Source organism: Hippichthys cyanospilos, chromosome 1 (genome assembly GCF_059441005.1).
Source record: "Hippichthys cyanospilos isolate Australia breed blue-spotted pipefish chromosome 1, RoL_Hcya_1.0, whole genome shotgun sequence".
Taxonomy (NCBI): domain Eukaryota; kingdom Metazoa; phylum Chordata; class Actinopteri; order Syngnathiformes; family Syngnathidae; genus Hippichthys; species Hippichthys cyanospilos.
In genome coordinates this window covers 14,736,261-14,758,643 of record NC_142369.1, presented here as the reverse complement: position 1 = coordinate 14,758,643, position 22,383 = coordinate 14,736,261, and the positions used below count along the sequence as shown (strand labels likewise).

Genomic DNA, 22,383 nt, shown 5'->3' with positions numbered 1-22,383 from the left:
GCAAGTAATTTATGGCGGAGCTAGGGTTAGTCTATTGGGCTCAGTCACAGTGTTCATAAAAGGGTAAGATCCCTTAATATGTTGTGGGCTTGAGAGGAAAAGAGCATTCCATGCACAATTAAGAATGAAGGAAAGTGAGATGAAGATTAGTTTAAGCATTGAATTATTTGCAACAAAGTTTTAGTTTAGTTGTTTATTCACACACTTTACATTGGCATCCATACATACATACATAAATACTTGCAAAAATGTACATACATGTGTAAATACATGCCTACATTCATACAGTATGTCCCAACTTCATTGGAATTGGGGTTGTACATGTAGACTGCAAAAAAAAAAAAAAAAAAAAGACCAAATCTCAAATGGAGCTGAAAAATTAGCTTTGCTTATCTTTTATACATTTGCACAATAGATGGTAATTTTGTTACAGACTGCTCAATAAAATACATTTAGAAAAAATGGAACATTTTTGTTAGGCATTATTTATTGTGCAAATTTAGCAAAGATCTCGTCTCGTAGAATTTGGGCCTCGTCGCATCCTAGATGTAAAAAAAAAAAAAAAAAAAAGCAAATTAGCAAAGCCCTTGGTGGGTGTAAATGTAGAATGAAAGACGATATTCAGTTCAAAATGTTACATAAGGTTTAAGCGGCATTGGATTAGCTGTTTGTACTGCTCAGAACAACTGTAGGGCTTATGAAATACCGTCGGGTTGAGTGCGAGCGGCCTGGCCACATACAGTATTTACTCGTCATTGTGATGACGGTGAATGCAGACTTGAGAGTTGGCTCGGCTAACACTGGCCCCCGCTGCCGTTTGACATTTGGCAAGACGGCGAGCTTTTCAATATGGATTATTCATCAGCGGTTTGATCCTCCGCGCAATTGTCAGAGCAACAATGCTTCTGACTTGGCAACAGCTTCAGTCTCCCTCCCCGCAGCTCGACGGGGGTGTAAACGTTTGACTATAATGACCGATGTTTTCCAATTTATTTATAACGGAGCATCATTGCTACCAGTTGGATAGTTGATAAAGTAATTGAAGCGTAACTCACATTAGCCCACTGCAGGAAACGTGAGTATGGAGTCTCTGCTGATGGCTCGAACAGGCCAATAAATAAAGTTTAAGTGCCCAACCTAATCTAAGACCAATGCAAAAGCAAACATGTCAATAACAAAAAAGAGCCTGTTATTTCTTCATCACAATGAACTGAATATCAAGGGCAAGAGTTTACAAGAACGATTGTTGAATCTAAAACTTGTCTTCAAAATGAGTATGTCTGCAATACCAAAAAGGGTGATTGAGGCGCTCCTATGTCAGCCTCAAAAGTTGAGATTTTCCAATGAACCTCATATTTATTGTGTTAGGTAGGTGTTATGCAGTTTGAAATATGTACTTTAACTGTCAAGCTCACATTGCAAGCAGACAATGTAAAGGCAAATGACAAACTGTTTGCTAGCTTGATGACCAGGTGGACATTTTTGGCTACTGTCAGAATTTAATGAGCATATTGTGGTCGATCTTCACTTAGCAACATGATTCAGCAGTTATCTTGCTCACTGATAGCTGTTTACCAAATGTATTTCAGGATTCCCAAAAGGGTTCTTTAATAAGGGTATCAATTGTTTCAAGATTTTAGTGACCATTATGGGCAAATTAAAGAAAAAAATTGTAAAAGCACAACAAACAAATTTCCCAAAATTATGCACATGAAATTGGAGGGTACCTTGAGGGTAACCTGAAACTATGCTCTTCACAGGCATGGGTGGTATAGTGGTAAGTATACTGTAGCTGCCTTCCAAGAATTCCCTGAGTTGATTGCTGGCCAACAGCCATTTTAATGGTGAGAGATGCTTGTATGCATCGCGACAACAACAGAGGTTCTCTGAAGAAAGTAACTGCAACTCAATACCTGGCAACTGACCAAGGTTGGATTCCTCGCCAATGCAGGCAATGTGAGGCTGAGAGGTACGTACTGTATCTGCATAGCTATGACAGAGAACCCCTTGAGCAAGTAACTAGAAATCAGACCTACACTCACATCATTGCTAAAGTGGTTTAGTGGTAAGCATCAATTGTCTGCCATTCAAGCAAAGGGAAAGGGTTCAGTTCGCGGCCAGTGTAAGCATTTTGAGTCAAAGGGTTCAGTTCGCGGCCAATGTAAGCATTTTGAGTCTAGAAAACCTAATTCAGCTCTTCACTGGCGTAGGTTTTATAGTGGCAAGCATAGCTGTGTTCCAAGGAGTTGACCTACGTTTGATTCCTAAGCATTTTAAGGTTGATAGGACCCAACCTGACCTAGGAGGTTGGATCTTACCCTGACAAAATCGCTTAAAAAAATCTGTACCTTGAAGTTATCGGCTTGGCTTGGTGACTCAGGGCTGTACAAATGCACTTGACTTGGTGTCCAATGCGTGGCTGAGACATTAGACTATAAAGGATGTTTCCCTGAGAACATAATTAGGAGCTGAGGTTTTTACATGCATTGGTGGTATAGTGGTAAGCATAGCTGCCTTCCAAGCAGTTGACCTGGGTTCGATTCCCAGCCAATGCAATAATTTGGGGCTGAGAGAACCGAATGTGCACTCTGGAATGATAAAAGTTACCCTGAGACAGTCTCTCAACATGTCCTCCAAAGGGTTTGCTTACATCCTGTGCACTGCAATGCTGCCATCGGATGTTACCCTGAGAAATTCGCCTAAAGATCTGTCCTTTGAAGTATTAGATTTTTGCCTGATGCAAGACAGAGTTTTTCTCCATGACTATTGAGGAGGTTTCTACAAAAATGTAATTTGGAAAGAAGGTTTTCATAGGCATTGGTGTTATAGTGCTAAGCATAGCTACCTTCCAAGCAGTTGACCTGGATTCGAGTCCCAGCCAATGCTGTGTCTTGAGGCCAGAGAAACGAATCTACTCCATGAAACGGTAACTGTTACTCTGAGAAAGTCACTCAATGTCTACTTCCAAGGGTTTGGGTATGTCCTGTGCAATGCAATGATGCCATCGGATGTTGCCCCGAGAAAGTCGCCTAAAATCTTTCCTTTGAAGCATTAGATTTTTGCAAGGCTGAGAGTTTTTCTCCATGACTATTGAGGAGGTTTCTACAAAAATGTAATTTGGAAAAAAGCTTGTGACAGGCATTGGTGGTATAGTGGTAATCATAGCTGCCTTCCGAGCAGTTGACCTGGGTTTGATTCCCAGCCAATGCAGTGTTTTGAGGCTGAGAGAAACAAATGTGCACCCTCTATTGATAAATGTTACCTTGAAAAAGTCACTCAACGTGTGCTTCAAAGGGTTTGGTTATGTCCTGTGCACTGCAACGATACCATCGGCTGTTACCCTGAGAAAGCCGCCTAAAAATCTGTCCTTTGAAGGTATTAGGTTGCAAGGCTGAGACTTTTTTTTTTTTTTTTCTCCATGACTATTGAGGATGTTTCTACAAAAATGTTATTTGGAAAGAAGGTTTTCACAGGCATTGGTGGTATAGTGGTAAGCATAGTTGCCTTCCAAGTGGTTCACCTGGGTTTGATTCCCAGCCAATGGAATATTTTAAGGCTGAGAGAACCAAATCTGCACCCTGGAATGTTAAATGTTACCCTGAGAAAGTCACTCAATGTGTACTTGGAAAGGGTTGGTTCTATTCTGTGCAGTGCAATGATGCCATTGGATGTTACTCTGAGAAAGTTGCCAAAAAAATCTCTTCTTTGAAGGTATTAAGTGGTTGCCAGATGCAAGTCTGAGAATTTTTTTTTCTCCATGGCTATTAAGGAGGTTTCTACAAGAACATAATTTGGAAATAAGCATTTCACAGGTATTGGTGGTATAGTGGAAAACATAGGTGCCTTCCAAGCAGTTGACCTGGGTTGGATTCCCAGCCAATGCAGTACTTTGAGGCTACCCTGAGAAAGTCAACTAAAATTGTGTTCTTTGAAGGTATTAGGTGGTTGCCTGATGCAAGTCTGAGAGTTTTTTTCTCCATGACTATGGAGGAGGTTTCTACCAGAACGTAATTTGGAAATCATTTCTTCACAGGCATTGGTGGTATAGTGGTAAACATAGCTGCCTTCCAAGCAGTTGACCTGGGTTTGATTCCCAGCCAGTGCAGTATTTTGAGGCTGAGAGAACCGAATCAGCACCCTGAAATAACAAATGTTACCTTGGGAAAAAGTGTTCAACGTGTGTTTCGAATGGGTTTCTTATGTTCTTTGCAGTGCGATGATGCCATCGGATGTTACCCTGAGAAATTCGCCTAAAAATCTGTCCTTTGAAGTATTAGATTTTTGCCTGATGCAAGGCTGAGAGTTTTTCTCCATGACTATTGAGGAGGTTTCTACAAAAATGTATTTTGGAAAGAAGGTTTTCTCAGGCATTGGTGGTATAGTGGTAAGCATAGCTGCCTTCCAAGCAGTTGACCTGGGTTCGATTCCCAGCCAATGCAGAACTTTGAGGCTAAGAGAACCAAATCTACACCCTGGAAGATTAAATGTTATCCTGAGAAAGTCACTCAATGTATACATCGAAGGGCTTGGTTATCTCCTGAAATAATGCCATTGGATGTTATCCTGAGAAACAGTCTTAAAAATCCGTCCTTTGGTGGTATTGTTTTGTTGCCTGATACAATGAGAGGCTGGGAGGTTTTTCTCCATGACTATTCAGGAGGTTTTCATGAGAACGTAACTAGGAGCTTGATTATTCACAGGCATTGGTGGTATGGCGGTAAGCATAACTGTCCTCCAAGCAGTTGACCTGGGTTCGATTCCCAGCCAATGCAGAATTTTGAGACTGAGAGAACCAAATCTGCACCCTGGAAGATTAAATGGTACCCAGAGAAAGTCACTCAATGTGTATCTCGAAGGGGTTGTTTATCTCCTGAAATAATGCCATTGGATGTTATCCTGAGAAAATGTCTTAAGAATCTGTCCTTTGGTGGTATTGGTTTGTTGCCTGATTCAATGCGAGGCTCGCAGGGTTTTCTCCATGACTATTCAGGAGGTTTTCATGAGAATGTAACTAGGAGCTTGGTTGTTTACAGGCATTGGTGGTATAGTGGTAAGCATAGCTGCCTTCCAAGCAGTTGACCTGGGTTCGATTCCCAGCCAATGCAGAATTTTGAGGCTGAGAGAACCAAATCTGCAACCTGGAAGATTAAATGTTACCCAGAGAAAGTCACTCAATGTGTATCTCGGAGGGGTTGGTTATCTCCTGAAATAATGCCATTGGATGTTATCCTGAGAAAATGTCTTAAGAATCTGTCCTTTGGTGGTATTGGTTTGTTCCCTGATTCAATGCGAGGCTCGCAGTGTTTTCTCCATGACTATTCAGGAGGTTTTCATGAGAATGTAACTAGGAGCTAGGTTCTTCATAGGCATTGGTGGTATAGTGGTAAGCATAGCTGCCTTCCAAGCAGTTGACCTGGGTTCGATTCCCAGCCAATGCAGTATTTTGAGGCTGAGAGAACCAAATCTGCACCCTTAAATGATTAATGTCATCCTGAGAAAGTCACTCTTTTCTTTGAAGTGTTTGGGTACGTCCTGCGCAGTGCAACGATGCCTTTGGGTATGATTCTGAGAAAGCTGCCTAAAAATCTGTGTTTTGAACGTATTAGATCAGCCCGCCACATTCTATGTGGCCCGCAAAATGTCGATTTGACTTCAAGTTTTTGACTAAAATACCAAACTTGAAAGTTGTCTACTATGTTTTTAATGTTTTGAGGGAGAAAAAAAACAAGTTTTTTTTTCAATCTCTCTTTTGAACAGTTTTTACTGACCTCTGATTTTAAAACTAGCAAAGTGTGTGACGAACTTGAAAATGTATTTGACTTCACAGTCCCTCGGGCCCTCTGACAGAAACTATTACTACAACGTGGCCCACCATAAAAATGAGTTTGACACCCCTGGACTGTAGGATATTCACACAAGAAGATGTATTGGAACGCACATCTTCTCATGCATTGGTGGTGTAGCGTTAAGCATTGAAGGCATCAGGTTGGTTTGGTGACCAATGCGAGGCAAGGAGATTCTTCTTCGCTGTGGCTGTATAGGAGGTTTCCCCGAGAACATAACTTGGAACTTAGCTCTTTACAGCTCTTGGTGGTATAGAGGTAGCATAGCTGCTTTCCAAATAGATGACCTAGGTTCAACTCCGAGCCAATGCAGTTATTTTCAGGCTGAGAAAACCTAATCTGCAACATGACAATGATGAATTTTATGCCAATTTTCATTATCCACCACGCTAAATTCCTACTTTAATTTTGACAAGATATCAGACTACGATTACATACTACTATCAGTGCTTGCATTAGAGGGCTGAACAGTGTGACATTTGCTGCTGTTAATCAACCATTCAAAGCAAATCAATACTGATCTAATGACAAGCTCTTTTAAGCAAAGCTTCCTATTAAATTTATTCATTGCTGAGTACGCTTGCTAATGTTAAATTTCCTGCTGTAATGTATGGAATGAGTAAACAGCACTGGGGGGCACGCTCTTATTGGAGCCAGCTGTTTCTTGGCTGGGTTGAAGCTTTCTGCAATCAGATGGCTCCAATTCTCAGAGACAGACAAGAGACTGTGTGTTTAGAAGATGAGATTTTCCATCAGCTGCAGACCAGAACACCAGTGGATCCTAATTCAAATTTTAGATTAAAAGCAGACAGGAACAACAAAAACGCGAAAAACGAGTGCAGACCTCCACCTAGATGGAAAAACTTTGGTCTGCGTATCAACACAAAAGATTTGGGGGAAAGAAAAGATTGAAATGCATCTTACAGTGAAATTGTGTGTATGACGCTGGACAAACCCAGTTCACTTTCGTGAACAGAAAAAATTTGGATGTGTCTATGGTAGTAAAATGTTAAATTTGGAGAAAATGCATCTTAAGAATGATTATTCAACAAGGAAAATATCTCAACACTTTTCCTGTGATTGATAAGAACCAAAATTATTATTTATATAGTTTACCATTTGTCTACTTTAATATATTGGGTATGACTCACATCTTGTGCCAAAAAATATCACCTGTGTCGCTCTTCACTTCGTCTCCATTATCCACTGTCCAAGCTTGTCGCTAAGTGTTCATCAACTATTTCTGCTGAGCCATGATTGGCTGTTACCAAAGTAACTGTAATGTCTTTTATTTGACAGCAAGTAGCAAAATGGCTGTCACCTGAAATGGATAAAAACTGGTGAGTTTTACTACTTGACGCGACAAATCAAAATGCACTGTTTTGACACGTGTGGGTGCACAGAACAAATTTGTGACTTGACTTTTCTGTACTGTTGGCTGGTATGAATGATTGTTTGGTGAATGTTTGGTTAATTGGCAGCCAAATGTTGCGCATCATAAACAATGAAAAAGTTGCATGTTATAGGTATGGTCTATGATCCAAACCACGGCAGATTTGTAGCGTCCTTTGCATTCTCCCAGCCCCCTCAAAAATAACAGCCCACAAAGACTGCTAATATACAGTATCACAATAATTTTGTTCAATGGATCTGATCATAAATATACAGTAGTATGACCCTCAGAGGACTTTATCAAAACTGACAGGAAAATGGTTCTTTACCGTAGTGATTGAGATGATGCATGTAGAAATGGTCATCCGGACTTCTGAAATGCATAATACCATCTGCAATAGATTAACAGCTGACTTCAATTACCCAGCAACTGGAGTCCAAAGAGCCACAGGACGTCTCCCCACCTGTCAATAGTTATGGGCAAGAGGATGAGTGAGATGGCACTCACGTGTGACATGTGGGAGAAAATCAACTTGTATCAAACAAGAGCGTTCATATTACATATCTGTTTAATTTTTCATCTCTCTCAAGTGTTACAGTCAATGGATTTTCTTTTCCACGGGCCAAGCATGAAAAGAGATGTCAAGTCAAGGACCAGTGTGATGATTTGCATGAACCCCCCCATAGACGGCAGGAAACACATGTTAGGCACATTTTGTAATCTGCTCGTCAAATAGGGAGGGACTGAGTTATATTCTTGTGTTGTCTACTTGAGGTCAACCCACATTTATGAATGAACGACTTTTCCATGTATGCCGAGCAGCTCTGAATGCTTATTCCAATCAAAGGCAATTGAGTGTTCCGGTCATTTGAGACAGAAAACAAAAGGACCAAAAGTAGTGTGGATTTTGGGAGCAAAATTGTCAGTAAAACCCCTGGAATGGAGACTGCGGGTGGTGGTATATATAGTGAGCTGAGAGTGACGAAGATATGCTGTGGATGCATTTGCGTAGAGGGATTTTGTACAATACTTTTTCTAAAAATTTTAAAGTTGTTTTGTTTTGTGTATAAACAGTTCATATTTACTAACACAAATGCTTTTTGAATTTTAGTTTTTGTTCTTTAGTTTTCATTTTCTACAATCACTTAGACCTGTATGATTAATGTTTTGTTTAATAACTCCGTTAAGTGATCACAATGATAAAAGTACTTGGGAATCATATTCAGAAAAAATACAGGACTATAATAAGAATGATTAGAGACATGCAGGTTCACCTTTGTTCGTCAGATTTTGGTGATATAGTGCTCACCTTAGCAGTTCAGCCAGGTTGGATGACCTCTACAAGCAGCTTATCCAGTATGATTTCACAAACAAAATAAATTGCAACTCCCTGCATTGATGCTATTCTTCATTTTCAGACTATAATGGAGGTGCCCTTGGCCAAGATTCTGAACCACCCTTCCCCTGAATACTTATCACAGGAGTGCTGTGCCCATTTGTATGCCCCATCCCTCTAACTCAAGCCTGTTGCGGAAGAAGTACTACATCGAAAGTCAAAGATGAGCTATTGGGCTCAGTTCGTAATAGTTTACACATTTCGACTATGAATTCAGTCTTCTGTAAAAAAATGTTAAAATGACCTTGCACTGTTGAAAACCTCGGTTCGCCAACTTACATAGTTTGGATTCGGAACGGAAACGCTGGCTTGCTGGTGCCTATCCCGGCCGTCTTGGGGCAGCAGGCGCGGGACATCCTGGCCTGTTTGCCAGTCGCAGGGCACACAAAAACAAATAACCATTCATACTCACAATCGCACAAAGGGCAATTTGGAGTGTCAAATAGACGACCATGTATGTTTTTAGAATGTTGGAGAAGACTGGAGTGCCGGGAGAAAACCCACACAAGCATGGGGATAACATGCAAACCCCACAGGAAGTTTTATTTTTATATGGCTGCGTTCTTAACTTATTTTTGTGCACACCAGTTCCTCTCAGTGTTCGTTTTGGTAATTGTGGCACAATTCTAATGCCATATTTTAGCACAGTCTTGGGTGCTTATGAATCTTGGGAACAGGATTTGCTTTTGCCGTGTGAAGTGTAATTGCGCATCCACGGCACCAGGTGGTGCAGTGGCGTTCTCGTTGTCATAATCTGTGCCGGCCATCAACTTTTCTAAGTGCCGTCAACAACAAATGCGATTTAGAAAACACTTAGCACAATGCTTTATACCTTTTTCTTCAGGGTAACATGTTTAGGATACTGGTGCACGTTATTTTCTTTCTTTTTTGGACTAACCTCCAGTAGTAAAAATGAAGTTGACATTTGTTGATATATTGTTGATTTACATTGCTTTTTTGTTAATGTTATAAGTAGACAATTTTAAGAGTATTTATACAATTATTATAGATAACGATCTCATTTTTTTGTCACCACGGCAAGTAGGAGGCGCAAAATGTTTTCTCACTCCCAAGGAGGGCTTTGCAGAAAATGTTCTAACTAAAACTTGCAAAAGGCTGTTTTTGTGTTATTTTTTTTCCTTTTCTTTTATCCAAACCTTCACTAAATGTAATTTTATTGATCTTGTTCACGTGTGATATTGATATTGAATCATCAACCAGGCCTAACAATGCAGACGCACCATGTTTATTTTGAACTCTAAACAGTAAACTTTAAACTCTAAACTAATGATTCTGAAGTACTCCAGATGATACATGCCACACATGTGTGTGGTTATATTTTGTTTTTGTATGGTGCTGGTTTCTATAATTACAGCATGAAGTGGTGGTATTTAGACATGGTTTAATTCGGATCAGTCCTCATTGAAAGCCCAAACTATCAAATGCACAGCCTGCCATTGTGTTTAATTAAACTAGCAATTTGAGTCCCTATGGGAAAAAACAAAACCAAAAAAAAACTGTAGGGACTCTAGGGAACTTTGTTGAAACCCACCACATGAAAATTGTATTTTCAAGTATTTTGTCAATCACAAATCCCGAGAATCGCAGCAGACACACATGGGAAGCATTCTTTGAAGGTGACAGGCTCGGTCCCCCTTCGTGGGTCACAGTGGGTGAACGGCAAGGGGAGGGCCCAGGCCCTCAGCGTAGAGAGGCGGCATCCAGTTGCAGGCAGCTGAATCGGCACTCTGTTGGGTTTCCCCTCAGACGCTGTCACGGCGGGTCAATGAGGACTTTCTCCTGCGGAGGAATTTCACAGCACACGACCGGGGCCGCGCTGGCCTGCAACACATCTCTGTCAGACGTGTTCTGGAAAGAAAGTTGCCATAAATAGGCAGTCCATGCGTTGACACCTCATGATGTCATTTTTGAAACGACGGTGCAAAGATGAATATGAGAGTTGGACCTGACCTCAAGCCAAGTGTTTACACATGCATTCGTCTGTCCAATAGATCAGGATTACAAATGATGTGTCCAGATACAAGAAAAAGATTGTTGAGGCCAGTACCTTCAAAGTGAGTTGCAATCAAAATGTACATGAACTCTCACTTATGGTGTCTCCTGTAATTTGCCCTTTCACCCACCAGAGAGCACTGATTTTGCTCCACATGCCACAGGTTGTTGTAAAATGCTATAGAATAAACTTGATTCACTTGACAATACCGCATTTAGACTATAGAACATATTGTAATAGAAAATTCTTTACATTAGGACATTTGGACAAATACAAAAGATACCTGTTTTAGTTTGCCATTCACCTGTTGCATAAATTTCCTTTGCATGCGCTGTGCAGTTGCCACACACACTGCTGCACTCGCTCTATGTAAGCGATTGCTTGGTGCTGTCAACAATTATTATATGTACAAATTTAAATACTGTAAATTCATTTTTTTCCCCTTATTTAATCCTGTTTTCTGCACCTGTCCACTTTGCAGCTATCCAACCTGAGTTCCAACACTACAGGACTAATAAAAGCAATTTACAGTAGTATGTTTTATTGTGTTATATTCGATGGGCCTTTAAATGAAACAAATTCAATAAATAACATTTTAGCTGGACATGTCGAGGAAATTGTGGTTTTGTGGTGTAGGATGCAGCATATGTAAGGGTGTTAGTGCAGTTCAGAGAGCTGCGGTCAACTCAGTCCAAAGTTGTAAGAATTGCTCTTAACCTCAACCACTAACATTATTCGGAAAACGTTAAGAAAACATATGCCAAGTGCAATATATGCTGTAATATGTGTGTCTGGCTCTTTGGCTCACTTAACGGACAATTGCAGCATGTGCCATGAAGAATGAAATTTGATGTCCTTGTGTTTTGAAAGTTTAAAAAAAAGTTCCTTTAGTGTATTCATTTTTACTTCCTTTCTTTTAGTGTATTCATTTTTACTTCCTTTCTTTTTCTTTCTTTCTTTCTTTCTTTCTTTCTTTTTCTTTCTTTATTTCTTTCAAAAAGCCCATGATCTTTGTGTTAATGTCCATTATAATAATAAAAAGAAAAAAAAGGACAGATGTCAGTCTAATTTGAAAATATTAGTTTGTCTTTCAGTTGAATTTAAAGAACGATATCAGAAAAGAGAAAATATGAAAAAAAACATCTACTTGCAATTTTAGTGAATCAAAATCAAATGAATATCAATTAAAATAATAAACTTCTGTAGGTCAGCTTGTGTGGGATGGATTAAATATTTAAAAATTTACTTAAAATATGGGCAAAATAGAACTTAATCTTTTAATGGTTGTATGATTTTTCCATGAAAATGTACTTTTTAAATACAGAATTTTATTCTAGAAAATATTTATATTTGTGTCTTAAAAATTTATGACCTAATTCGTATCCAGAAAATATGATTGAAATAGTTATCGAGAAAATAAATGAAGAATTTTATGCAAAACGTATACAACTTCATAGCTAAAACAATATTTTATTCCTCAAAAAATGACAATGTTAATTTTCAAGTCAGAAAAATTTAAAGTCATGCTAAACATTTTTAGTCATTTTAACAAGTAAAAACCTTTAACGTTACTTTTAATTTGTAATGTGCTTTGTTTCCCGGAAAATACAGAACTTCAGCTCTAAATTCTCTTGGCAGAAATATAATAATAATTTATAATAATAATTTAAAATGTAAAACACAAAACTTTAATCCAAAAAGTTTAATAAAAAAAACTACATTAGGATATCTCAAACAATGCATTTGCTTTAAAAGAAACTATTGATGTTATTGACGAATCATATGTTATTCCTTTCAAGTTGATTAATTTTCTCGGTTTTGTGTGTGTGTGTGGGGGGGGGGGGGGGGGGGGGCATGGCTGAACAAATTTAGCATCCCTTAACCATTTTTTACAGTGTAAAAAATGATAAAGGATCAACATATCCATCACCGAATGACATAAGGTTTGAACATCATTTTAGCTTGACGTGCCACCAGACGAGATGGTCTATAGGGGCTTTGATTCATTTCCCACTACCCTTTAAATCCTTGTTAGGAACTCGGGAGGACCCAAAGTGTAAACCTCCTGTCACACATGCAAGAGGAGCTCAGCAACAAAGCCCCCCAGCAGCAGTTCGAGGGGGCTGCACACAGCCTGTATTTGTGAAGACACACCTTCAAGTCCCTGCTGCAGCTCCACAACGCGACAGAGGGAGGCATTCCCCCCGCACCCCCCTTTCTCCTCTCCCCCTTACTCACACAAGAAACTTTCATTTTCGGGAAGTCTGCACGCTCACAAGACACAGACGCGCGCAATAGCGGCGTGAACGTGATCCAAAAAGGCGCACGGAGAGGATTTGGGCAGACGCAGGTGGAAGACTACGTTTATCATGGCAACTTCTATTCGTTCTTAAAAACAAATCAAAACAAACAGTTGCAAGCCCGGGATGGAAAGAGCTCTTCTGCCTCATCCGGACAGGAGCGAAGCCCCCCAAGAAAGAATGAAGTAACCGCTATGGAGCCGGACAATGCCCCGCACTCCGAACTCAGAGGAGCCGGGGGGTGAGTCGCTGTCTTACTTTTGCATCTTATTTCTGCTCGCATGAAACAAAATCAACCTAAACCTCTATTAGTTTTACATGTTATGAATTAAGCACGTGGAACTGCACCAATTCCTCACATAAACGCCAAACGTCACGTTTGCATGGCACTTTTTGAAGTCCCGTTCTGATAAGTGAACTTGGATTTTGTGCTTAAAAAAAAAGATGTATGAGAGGAGGGGACAAGTCCTCCTCATTTCTCCTCCCACGCTGTGCATCATCTTGTGTTTATTGGTTGCCCCCCACATCCCCCAAAAGTGGGAGGGAAGAGACAAAAAGCAGAGTTGCATCATATCCCCTCATCGGTAGTGTAAACTACTGTACATACAGTGTGAGTGGAGTGCACACCCACTTTTTGTTTTAATATCTAAGAGAATGTGTGTGTGCTGAAACAGATTTAATATCATTTGAGTGGTTTGACCGCTGGTTTGCAGCAGCTCTCTGGGAAAAACCACAACTGTAATAAATTTCCTGTGTTACAAGCCCCATAAGCTAGCCGCACACAACCGCATTATCAGCTAAAGGAGTGTAAAAAAAAAATCTGTGTGAAGCCAACACTGCCGTTATCACCTAACATGAGAAATAATTTAACGAAACAGCATACTACTGTTTGGTCTTATAATACAAGTAGTAAAAGATGATTAAATTACAAAAGTTAATTTGGAATTTGGCGTCTGTCGAAGAGGGTAAACTGACTGGAATAAGCAAAATGTTTGTGTTCAGCTTTTAAAAAATGAATTCTCTTGCCCAGACTATGCTGGAAAATTGATTAATACAGGTGTCGTAGTGTCGTGGCTGACATAACTGTATTTAATGCAGTCTCCATGAAATCAGTTCTCTCTCAAACTCAGCAGGCTGGAATAAAAACCAACAACCTGTTCAATTAACATTGGCGTCTGTTATACTGAACTAAAAAATGGCCCATGCAAAGCACATGAGTGCCATTTTTTTTTCATTCATGCAGATCATTGTGTTATCAAGGCATTTACTCTATCAAAAAGTGGTTTTCTTAGAACACCCGTAGAACAGTGTTTTTGAAACTTCTGCCCACTGTAACCAAGAGCTTGTATTTGTAAAAAAGAGCAGAAGATCCTCTGTTCTTGACAAGGGTGGAGATGGTCCATAAGGAACTGGCTATTCTGATGCTTGAATGTTCAGGAATCCCCCATGTTTTTTTGTTTTTATTTTACAGCTGGTCTGTGTATTTCGTTTTTGAAAAGAACTTCATTTGGATGAACCAGATCTACTCCCAGAATCCATCCCACACCTTCAAGTGGTTACGCTCCGGTTGTTTGGTGCGCACATGGGATTTGAGTGATAGCATTCAAAAGAATTGCATTGAAGAGCTAACCAGTCAAGTGTGAACACAGCCAGAGAATTGGAATACATCGTTCTTTGTTTGTGGACTTGACTCACGGTGGATGGTGGACTCACGGTTCATGACCTACTATGCGGTTCAGGACCCACATGTTCATGGCCTACTATAGGTTAGGCCAAAAGTACAACTTACTTGTAATGTATAGCACCCTTTCACCATGATGCTGTATATTCAGTGACTGAAACGACAATGTCACTAAACACAAGTGGGTGAACTGATGGTGCTTCACATACTGTAGAGAGGTCAGATGAGGTAGCATGGGCATCCAGTTAAGGTGACTCCTGGAGGAGACCCAGGACACGCTGGAGAAACTATGTCTCCTGGTAAGGGTTGCCTAATGATTCCCTAAGTGAGCTGGAAAAGTGGCCAAGAAGAGAGAAGGGTTGCTACACCCCTGTAAGTGTCCATACAAAAAAAATACCCACAAAAAGAATTTTCACTCCACAAAAACTGTGAAGCCACAATCCTCTTGTCACAGGCCACCGCCACCCAAGGTAGAATCCCATTTTGGGAGTCAAACAGAGGCCATATGGGTGAAAATGAGAAACTTTAACTACGATACCACATGGTGCTCTGGCCAAGTCTTTTGGTGATTAGATTGATATCACCAAACAGGGTCTGACTGACTAGCAGTCGCATGGGAGATCAACTGAGAATACCAGATGTTGTAAGTTTACCAAGCCTCAAGGGGGGCACGCCTGGATGGATGTCCACAGAAAAATATTCAACATAAAGCATCCCGTTTTGGAGTTATAGTAGTTGTCCACAAAAATAATCAACATAAAGTGTCATACCTGTTCTCAAAAATAAATAATTATAATTAAATATTTGTGCACAGAAAAATATTCAACCCAAAGCTTCCTCTTTTGGGATCATAGAAGAGGTGTGTTCACAAAAAATAAATGATTAACTTGACAGGTAACGAGAGGTGGACTAAGAACTTCAATAATTATTTTGAAAGGATTTTTGCATGTTTGTTTATTTTTTTTAAACTCTCGAGTACCCCCTGAACTTCCTTCAAGTACGCCCAGAGGTACTAATACCCCCATTTGAGAATCAATGACTTAGAATATTGAAAAGCTGAGGAGAGCATTCGATAAACCATCATCAATTTTCTGGAGAAGTAATTCTGTTGAGGGATGGAGCCTATCCTGGGGGACATTGGGCAGATGACATTCTGGCCCAGTCATCAGTCAATCACAATCACATTTGATTAATGCGCCGCTATGCAATTTACAGCTACTCAAGGTTTCTTATTTTTCTCCAGATGGGGTTCTGAGTTTTTCCTTGCCTTTTTGGCAGCTTGGTTCGGGGGATGTCGTTATGAATTTATGATGTTCTCTGTGACTCTTTCACTTGTGAAGCCCTCTGAGACTATTTTGTGATTAAAGGCTAAACTTGCATAATTAAACTTGACTTGAACTATTAAGACTTAACTATAACGACCGGTACCATTGCCTCAGAGCAAATGCATTATGAGTTTGAAACTGTGTCAGATCAGACCTTACAGGATGAAGTTTCTGCAGAATCTCTTGCTAGGATTCTACCTTCCTTCCACCGCTACAAAACATGCGTAATTGATACATTGAAGACTGCAGACTGTCCGTCGCCTAGACCTAAATGAATGGATGTTCTGTATTAACATCTGTTTTTTTTATGTGTCCTAGGAGAGTCCTGATTCTTTGGACTATTCTCTGTTGTACCTGCTCTCTCACACTGGCCCAAAGTGAGTGTTTCCTGAACAAACGCAAGTGTGGTTTGATTTTGCTTTTGAATATGAACAACCAGACTGATGTGGCGGCAAAACATCATCAGCTACTACTTTATTTCAGCACAAAAGATTAAACAATTTACGGTTCAGGCACCCTGGTTCCATTTCCACTAAATGACGGTGTGAATGTGGAAGTAAATAATATCCCGCATGTGAGGTGGATGTGCCAACCGGCCTGCCACCATTCCACTCAGCTTTGTTAATCATCTAGCGTCTATAGCAGTAAAATGTATATCAAAAATTCACCGCAGTATAAATTAGACAGCCGAGGTTAAAATATTAATACACATTATAATTGTAAGGCAAGGGCTACAAGACCATAAGAGTCAATCGTTTTAGTAAAATTGGATTGTTGCCTGGTTTTTGCAGACATTTCCATTTCTTGTGCTTCAGCAGGAGGTGGGAGGAAGCCTCAGGGAGTCTGCTTCCTTCCCTTCCTTAGTATGCAGGCGATGCTTTGAGAAGAGTTCAGGAATCGTCAGATAAAAGACCTAATTTACTTGAATATTAACAAATAAAATTTGCCAGAAATATGCAAGACTCTTTTTCTTCTCAGTTTCTTTTAGAAGATGCATTTTTAATGCGGGTGTGATTCTTTGTAAGGGAAACTGACCCACCTGCTGTCTAATCACAGGGACTGTGCAGGGTTTTCCTTGCTCCGCTTGCGCCTACATGTACTTCTCATTTGCTCAGGTCTTAATGTATTTTTTAAAGCAGCTTTCCCCTTGCATTTTCCGAAGAGAAAACCAATGCATATTTTAGATCTTTATAATAAGCTGGGAGTTTCGCCACCGCACATACTGAGTGGATTAGCATACAGTATCCAAGATGAGCTGATTGGCCCTGGATGATTTTCCGACCTCTTGAAGCTAAACACAGCGCCTTTGTTTGACTGCGCCGCACCAGAGGCTGCAAGTTCCATGGTAGAGACTCTCCAAATTTTTTTTTCTTTTTAAGTCTCTTGAATACAGTAGTGATCGATGCTTCGGCTTTGAAATGAAAATAAGATTTTCAGCTTTTCCAATTATGATGCCTAGCAGTTAAGAAATCATGGGTTGACTTAATTTCCCCCAGTATTTATAACAAATAAGCCTTGAAATTCTTGCTTGATTTTACAAGTGAATATTGAGACACTGGAAATGAAATTCACGAGGGAATCATTCAGTTGGGACTCAACAAAGTAATTTACTCAACATGTCTCTAGATGATGAAATATGAATTTGATCAAATTCCATAATGCTTGGTAGCAGAATGCAGTGTAATAAAATGCTCAAATACCGTATGTCAACATGACCCATATCTCCTTCTCATGAGAGTAAAGTCTTAAAATTGTCCGCACTCTTCATGAGATTCTTTTTGCGCCTGTCATCTTTATTTATTGCTACACTAATGCATCTCCTAAAATATCACTGCTGTCCTCACTGGGGACCTGCTCAGCCTTCATTTTAAGTGATGGTTTTAATGGGAGCTAATGTGAAAACTACAAATGGATCTGATTTGTAGCCCTGCACAGGAAATCTCATGTATCCATTTGGCTCGTGGCTGTTTCATTTGTCCACTTATGATGTTTGTGAAACTGAAAAGTGTGCTGTTTATAATGATGCATAGGAAAGAATTTTACTGCACAAATGACATTACAGTTGAATGGTTGAGGTCATACAGAGTGTAGAGGTTTGTCTCTTTACGACCGAGTTCCATTTTTACGACAGCAAAGTAAACCACATTGCTATTTAAGTCCGAAATATGTCAGAAAGCACCATACTCTAGCATTAATGGCTCTACAATATTTTCTGGGCTTTAAGGCACACCTAAAATCCAATCATTTTATCAAAAATCAGCATTGCGCTTAAGATTCAGGTGCACATTATGTATGGATGTCCACTTGAAAGTGGGGAATAAAATTCCACTTATTTGCTGTACTGATTTGTGTTTCTTAATGGGCTGTAAGACGTACAAATACAGTATCTTAAAAAAATATGCAGTATAAAGTTTAAAAAAAAAGGTCAAATAGCTTTTAACTCATAAATGCCCATAACGCGTCAAACTCCAGTCCTTGAGGGCAGGTATCTCTTCAAGTCTCCTCATTCAAATGATCAGGATCTTTATGAAGCTCCTTTCATAACTTGCTGATAAGCTATTAATTTGAATAAGCTAAAATGCAGGGAAAATCCTTGAAACCATGCAGGATACAGTTTCTTGAGAGCCTGTCTTGGCTATAAACGATACATATTCTTAAAGAACATTTAGACTGAAGTGAAATGCTTTTACCCAAAAAACAACCCGGTAAGAAGAAAAAAACATTACAGATAGAGAACATTTTTTTTTTTTGTCTTGGTTAGATGCAGTGTGACTTTTAGTATCTGCTGACATCTATTTTTGTTAATGAAACTCAGTTGCTGGACACTGATGATCCAAATGAACAACCCACCGCAATTTATAAAGTTGTCTGCATTGCTCTAAATTCAAAATGTTTTCTGTTTTTGAGTCCTGAATGAATTCAGTGCACGTAACAACAAAAAAACGGTTCTCCCCTTTCGGTTTTTCACTTTGATATCTCTGGTGTGAAGTCACTGACCTCCTCTCTGTGTGTTTTGAAGATGTAGATATTCTACAGCAGCTGCATCTCTCTGGGCAAAGGGCAGGCGGGTCGACATCTTGGAGCGCTCGATCCGTCCCGAACGGAGTCATCCCCTTCAAGTCAGGTGTTATTCTCACCCCGGGGGCGCGCATCCAGGTGCCTCTGCACACCGTCATCCCAGCTTCCTACGCCACCACCAATCTCTCCTTGATTCTCAGTCTGTCTGTTCACCGCATCAACAGTGCCTTTCTATTCTCCGTTGTGTCCAAGAGAGGAAAAGTGCAGCTCGGTGTGCAGTTCATACCGGGTAAGGTGCTTGTTTACGCGGGCCACAGAAACTCTGTCGCATTCGACTATGACGTTCACGATGGCCGGTGGCACAGTCTGGCCTTCGAAGTCAGAGGCCATCGGGCGTCCCTGCACACATCTTGTGGGAACAAAAGCCTCTATGCGGATTTTCAAGACAATAAAGTAGAAACTCTTGATATGGAGGGCTCGTTTCTACTCGGGAAAACGAACCACAATGCGGTGCCGTTTGAAGGCGCCCTCTGCCAGTTTGACATCTATCCATCAGCAGAGGCAGCTCATCACTATTGTGATTACATTAAAAAACATTGCAGAGAAGCTGACACGTACCGGTCTGTCTTCGCACCGCTTTTACCTCTAATTCCTATAGATCCAAACATAACTCATACAACAGCACTGGCATTGACAGACTTATCGCAAAACACACCAGAATCCATTTCCTTCTCAGCTGAGGGATCCATTTTTGGTCCAAGTGATCGTTTGCCAATTGGGAATGGCACGTCTTTGTATTGGACTCCTAAACCTGCTGTTGCTATCAGTCAAGTGGACCGTCCAGGGTTGGAGAGAGCCACTCAAGCCGCGACCACATCTCTCTGGACCACTCCCACACCACCAACGCAGGAATTACCTTTGAAAACAGGTGCAGACACAAAGCAAATATCGGGCCACTCCCTTGTTGGGCAAGCATCCATGGATTTACCAACCTCTACGAGACTACCGGGGACCCAACGTCTGACCACGACTGAGCCCGCACAAGCATCTTCCTCAAGATCCTACTTTGTCCAAAATGGGCAACTACAGACAGTTACTTCAACAAACCCTGATCCCCAAGTAACCAGTGTGCAAGATGTCAAAACTACGCCAGTTATTCCTGTCACTCCAGCAGCCGTAGATGACCTTCAAACATTTGACCTGGACCCGACCCTCATCTCACTTTTGGCAGGACCACCTGGTCTTAAAGGGGAACCAGGACCTCCGGTGAGTGTAACCAAGTATATATTGATTTCAAACCTTTGTGCAATAGTTCCTGGTACAGTTCTGTCATCATAATGTTTATTTTACAAATGATTATGATTAATTATCGCATTTCATAACTCTTGGCTGCCATATGCATGTGGGCTAATCCCTAATATGACTTTGTTTCTCATTCGCATGCAAGACTGACTTCCTGGCCGTAATTCTGCTGACGTGGATATGAAATATGTCTCTAGGGTTTGAGGATTTGTAAACCTGTCCAAATTATAACTTTTGATTTCCTTGACATCAGTTTTTTTCATTATATCTAAAGTTTTCAAACCAGAGCAAATCTCCATGTTAGCTGTGCTAGAAATAGACAGTCTTATACACAGTCTTGGTCTGTCCTTATGTTTGTACCTGGCGCCGAAGTGTTAAATTCCTCTGATTGACTGCATGATGAAATGCTACAATTACAATGGAGACACAATTAACTAGTTCAACTGAAAAAAACAACTCACTTTTTTCATTTAGGCTGCCTAGGGAGAATCTGCTTTAAGCACACTGGCGGCATTGCTTTAAGTATGCCAGTTGGTGCACTCCAGAAATACCAAGAAGTTGAATTTTGAACAGAAAAACCTGAGCTTTTATATGGTGAAATAAATGTGTACAGATACGAGTTGATCCATCTTTCCACTTTTTATGCTGCTTATAGTGCCTATAGGATCTGTTTTAGTGCAAAAGATGGGCTATGCCTCAGGCCAAGTACACACACAAAAAGAATCGGGATGTTTTTGTGTTGATTTTACACCCCAAAATAGCCTGTGTATTTTTAGTTCTTGGGTGCCACCCTGATTCATTACTCAACTAGCTTTAACATTATAGTATGTTGTGCATTGACGTAGCCTCTGGTGCACACCTTCTGTGAACATTATTTAGCCATAGATTTGATATTAAGCAATAGTATTGGACTTAGCTGTGTCAGCATTTTTCCTTTTGTCATGACGTTCATTGCAGTCTTGTTCGCTAACTCTCTGCTAAACACAAAATGATTACACACATTTTCCATTGTTGCAGAGAACTTCCATGCATTAGCACATGTTTGATCCAACCAAAAAAAGGTTTGAAATAAATCTTTCCTGCTGTGGTGGTGAAGGAAACCACAGCTCTGTGAGCCACTCAGACTATTTCTATGACAGCAGAACTTGCTGCCAATCACTTAGGTGGTGAAGGTCATCTTCCTGATACATCGCATGACTATGTAACTCGATGATGCCTGCTTTTAGGTAGTTTACACAGATTTCCATGGTAACTGTCCAATTAGTCCCGCAAGTCCACGGTTTCAATTACTACAGTTGTAAATTTAACAAAAAGAAAATAATGTAGATGTGTTATGTCAATACTGAGTTTCAACTTTTCCACAAATTCTACATTTTTTTTCACTATTCTTGATGAAGTAGCAGGACGAGGCTATAATTCATTTCTGTTGGTTTTTCAATATTTAATATAATTAAAACCAGTGGTGTAGTTATCCTTTGAGAAGTGGGTATACGTACCCCAAACTTCACCCTTCATAAATAGTTAAAAAAAAGAACCAGTGACATGTAAGACAACATAACATATTTACCATGATTTCATCACCAATATATATATATATATATATATATATATATATATATATATATATATATATATATATATATATATATATATATATATATATATATATATATATAACAATAAAATAAAATGAGTGGAACCCCCTACCCCCTGATTTTTTTTCCCTCTTGATTCCAACCAGCTGGAAATTATGTGATCAAGCCCGATTTCTGACCATGTAATCAGGATGTGGACATCTCCAATCGTGAACTCATTTGTAAAACATGCCATTACTTAGATGATTTAAGTTAAGTTTAGTGATGTCACTCGTGATGGAACATGAATTTACGATCACATCAAACTCATCTTTGATTCATCCCTTGAGTGAAAAGTCAAGTCCATGAAGTGAGCATGTCACATAGTGCGACTAAAATGAAGAAAGGTGTTGATGATATCTACCTTCTTCTTTTAAATAACACAATTTCAGAGTTTTTGTAATGTGTGTTTCATTTTGTACAACTACTTTATCCTTCTGAGAAGCTTGCTCTTGTTATTGCTGGGGCCATGGGGAA

At 39.9% G+C, this 22,383-nt stretch overlaps 1 protein-coding gene, 1 long non-coding RNA gene and 6 other non-coding genes across 8 annotated transcripts in view; 7 read left to right on the top strand and 1 right to left on the bottom strand.

The window, feature by feature from the left end:
* Positions 1–191: 191 nt before the first annotated feature.
* On the bottom strand, positions 192–11,902 carry LOC148429376 (uncharacterized). The gene is made up of 4 exons (XR_015866457.1): positions 10,250–11,902; positions 8,912–8,994; positions 7,565–7,699; positions 192–1,142 (listed from the first exon to the last, which is right to left on the bottom strand). It is a non-coding gene; the product is annotated as an uncharacterized LOC148429376 (long non-coding RNA).
* Positions 2,484–2,555, top strand: trnag-ucc (transfer RNA glycine (anticodon UCC)). The gene has a single exon. It is a non-coding gene; the product is annotated as a tRNA-Gly (tRNA).
* trnag-ucc (transfer RNA glycine (anticodon UCC)) lies at positions 3,139–3,210 on the top strand. Its single transcript has one exon. It is a non-coding gene; the product is annotated as a tRNA-Gly (tRNA).
* trnag-ucc (transfer RNA glycine (anticodon UCC)) lies at positions 4,034–4,105 on the top strand. The gene has a single exon. It is a non-coding gene; the product is annotated as a tRNA-Gly (tRNA).
* Positions 4,368–4,439, top strand: trnag-ucc (transfer RNA glycine (anticodon UCC)). Its single transcript has one exon. It is a non-coding gene; the product is annotated as a tRNA-Gly (tRNA).
* On the top strand, positions 5,034–5,105 carry trnag-ucc (transfer RNA glycine (anticodon UCC)). Its single transcript has one exon. It is a non-coding gene; the product is annotated as a tRNA-Gly (tRNA).
* On the top strand, positions 5,367–5,438 carry trnag-ucc (transfer RNA glycine (anticodon UCC)). The gene has a single exon. It is a non-coding gene; the product is annotated as a tRNA-Gly (tRNA).
* An 834-nt stretch (positions 11,903–12,736) lies between the features above and the next one.
* The window catches only part of LOC148429375 (uncharacterized), a 53,877-nt gene continuing 44,230 nt past the window's right edge, over positions 12,737–22,383 (top strand). Inside the window, exons 1-3 of the mRNA XM_088424724.1 lie at positions 12,737–13,187; positions 16,271–16,329; positions 18,972–20,236. Coding sequence (XP_088280850.1) covers positions 13,141–13,187; positions 16,271–16,329; positions 18,972–20,236 — 1,371 coding nt within the window. The 5' untranslated portion in view covers positions 12,737–13,140. The remainder of the gene's footprint in view (positions 13,188–16,270; positions 16,330–18,971; positions 20,237–22,383) is intronic.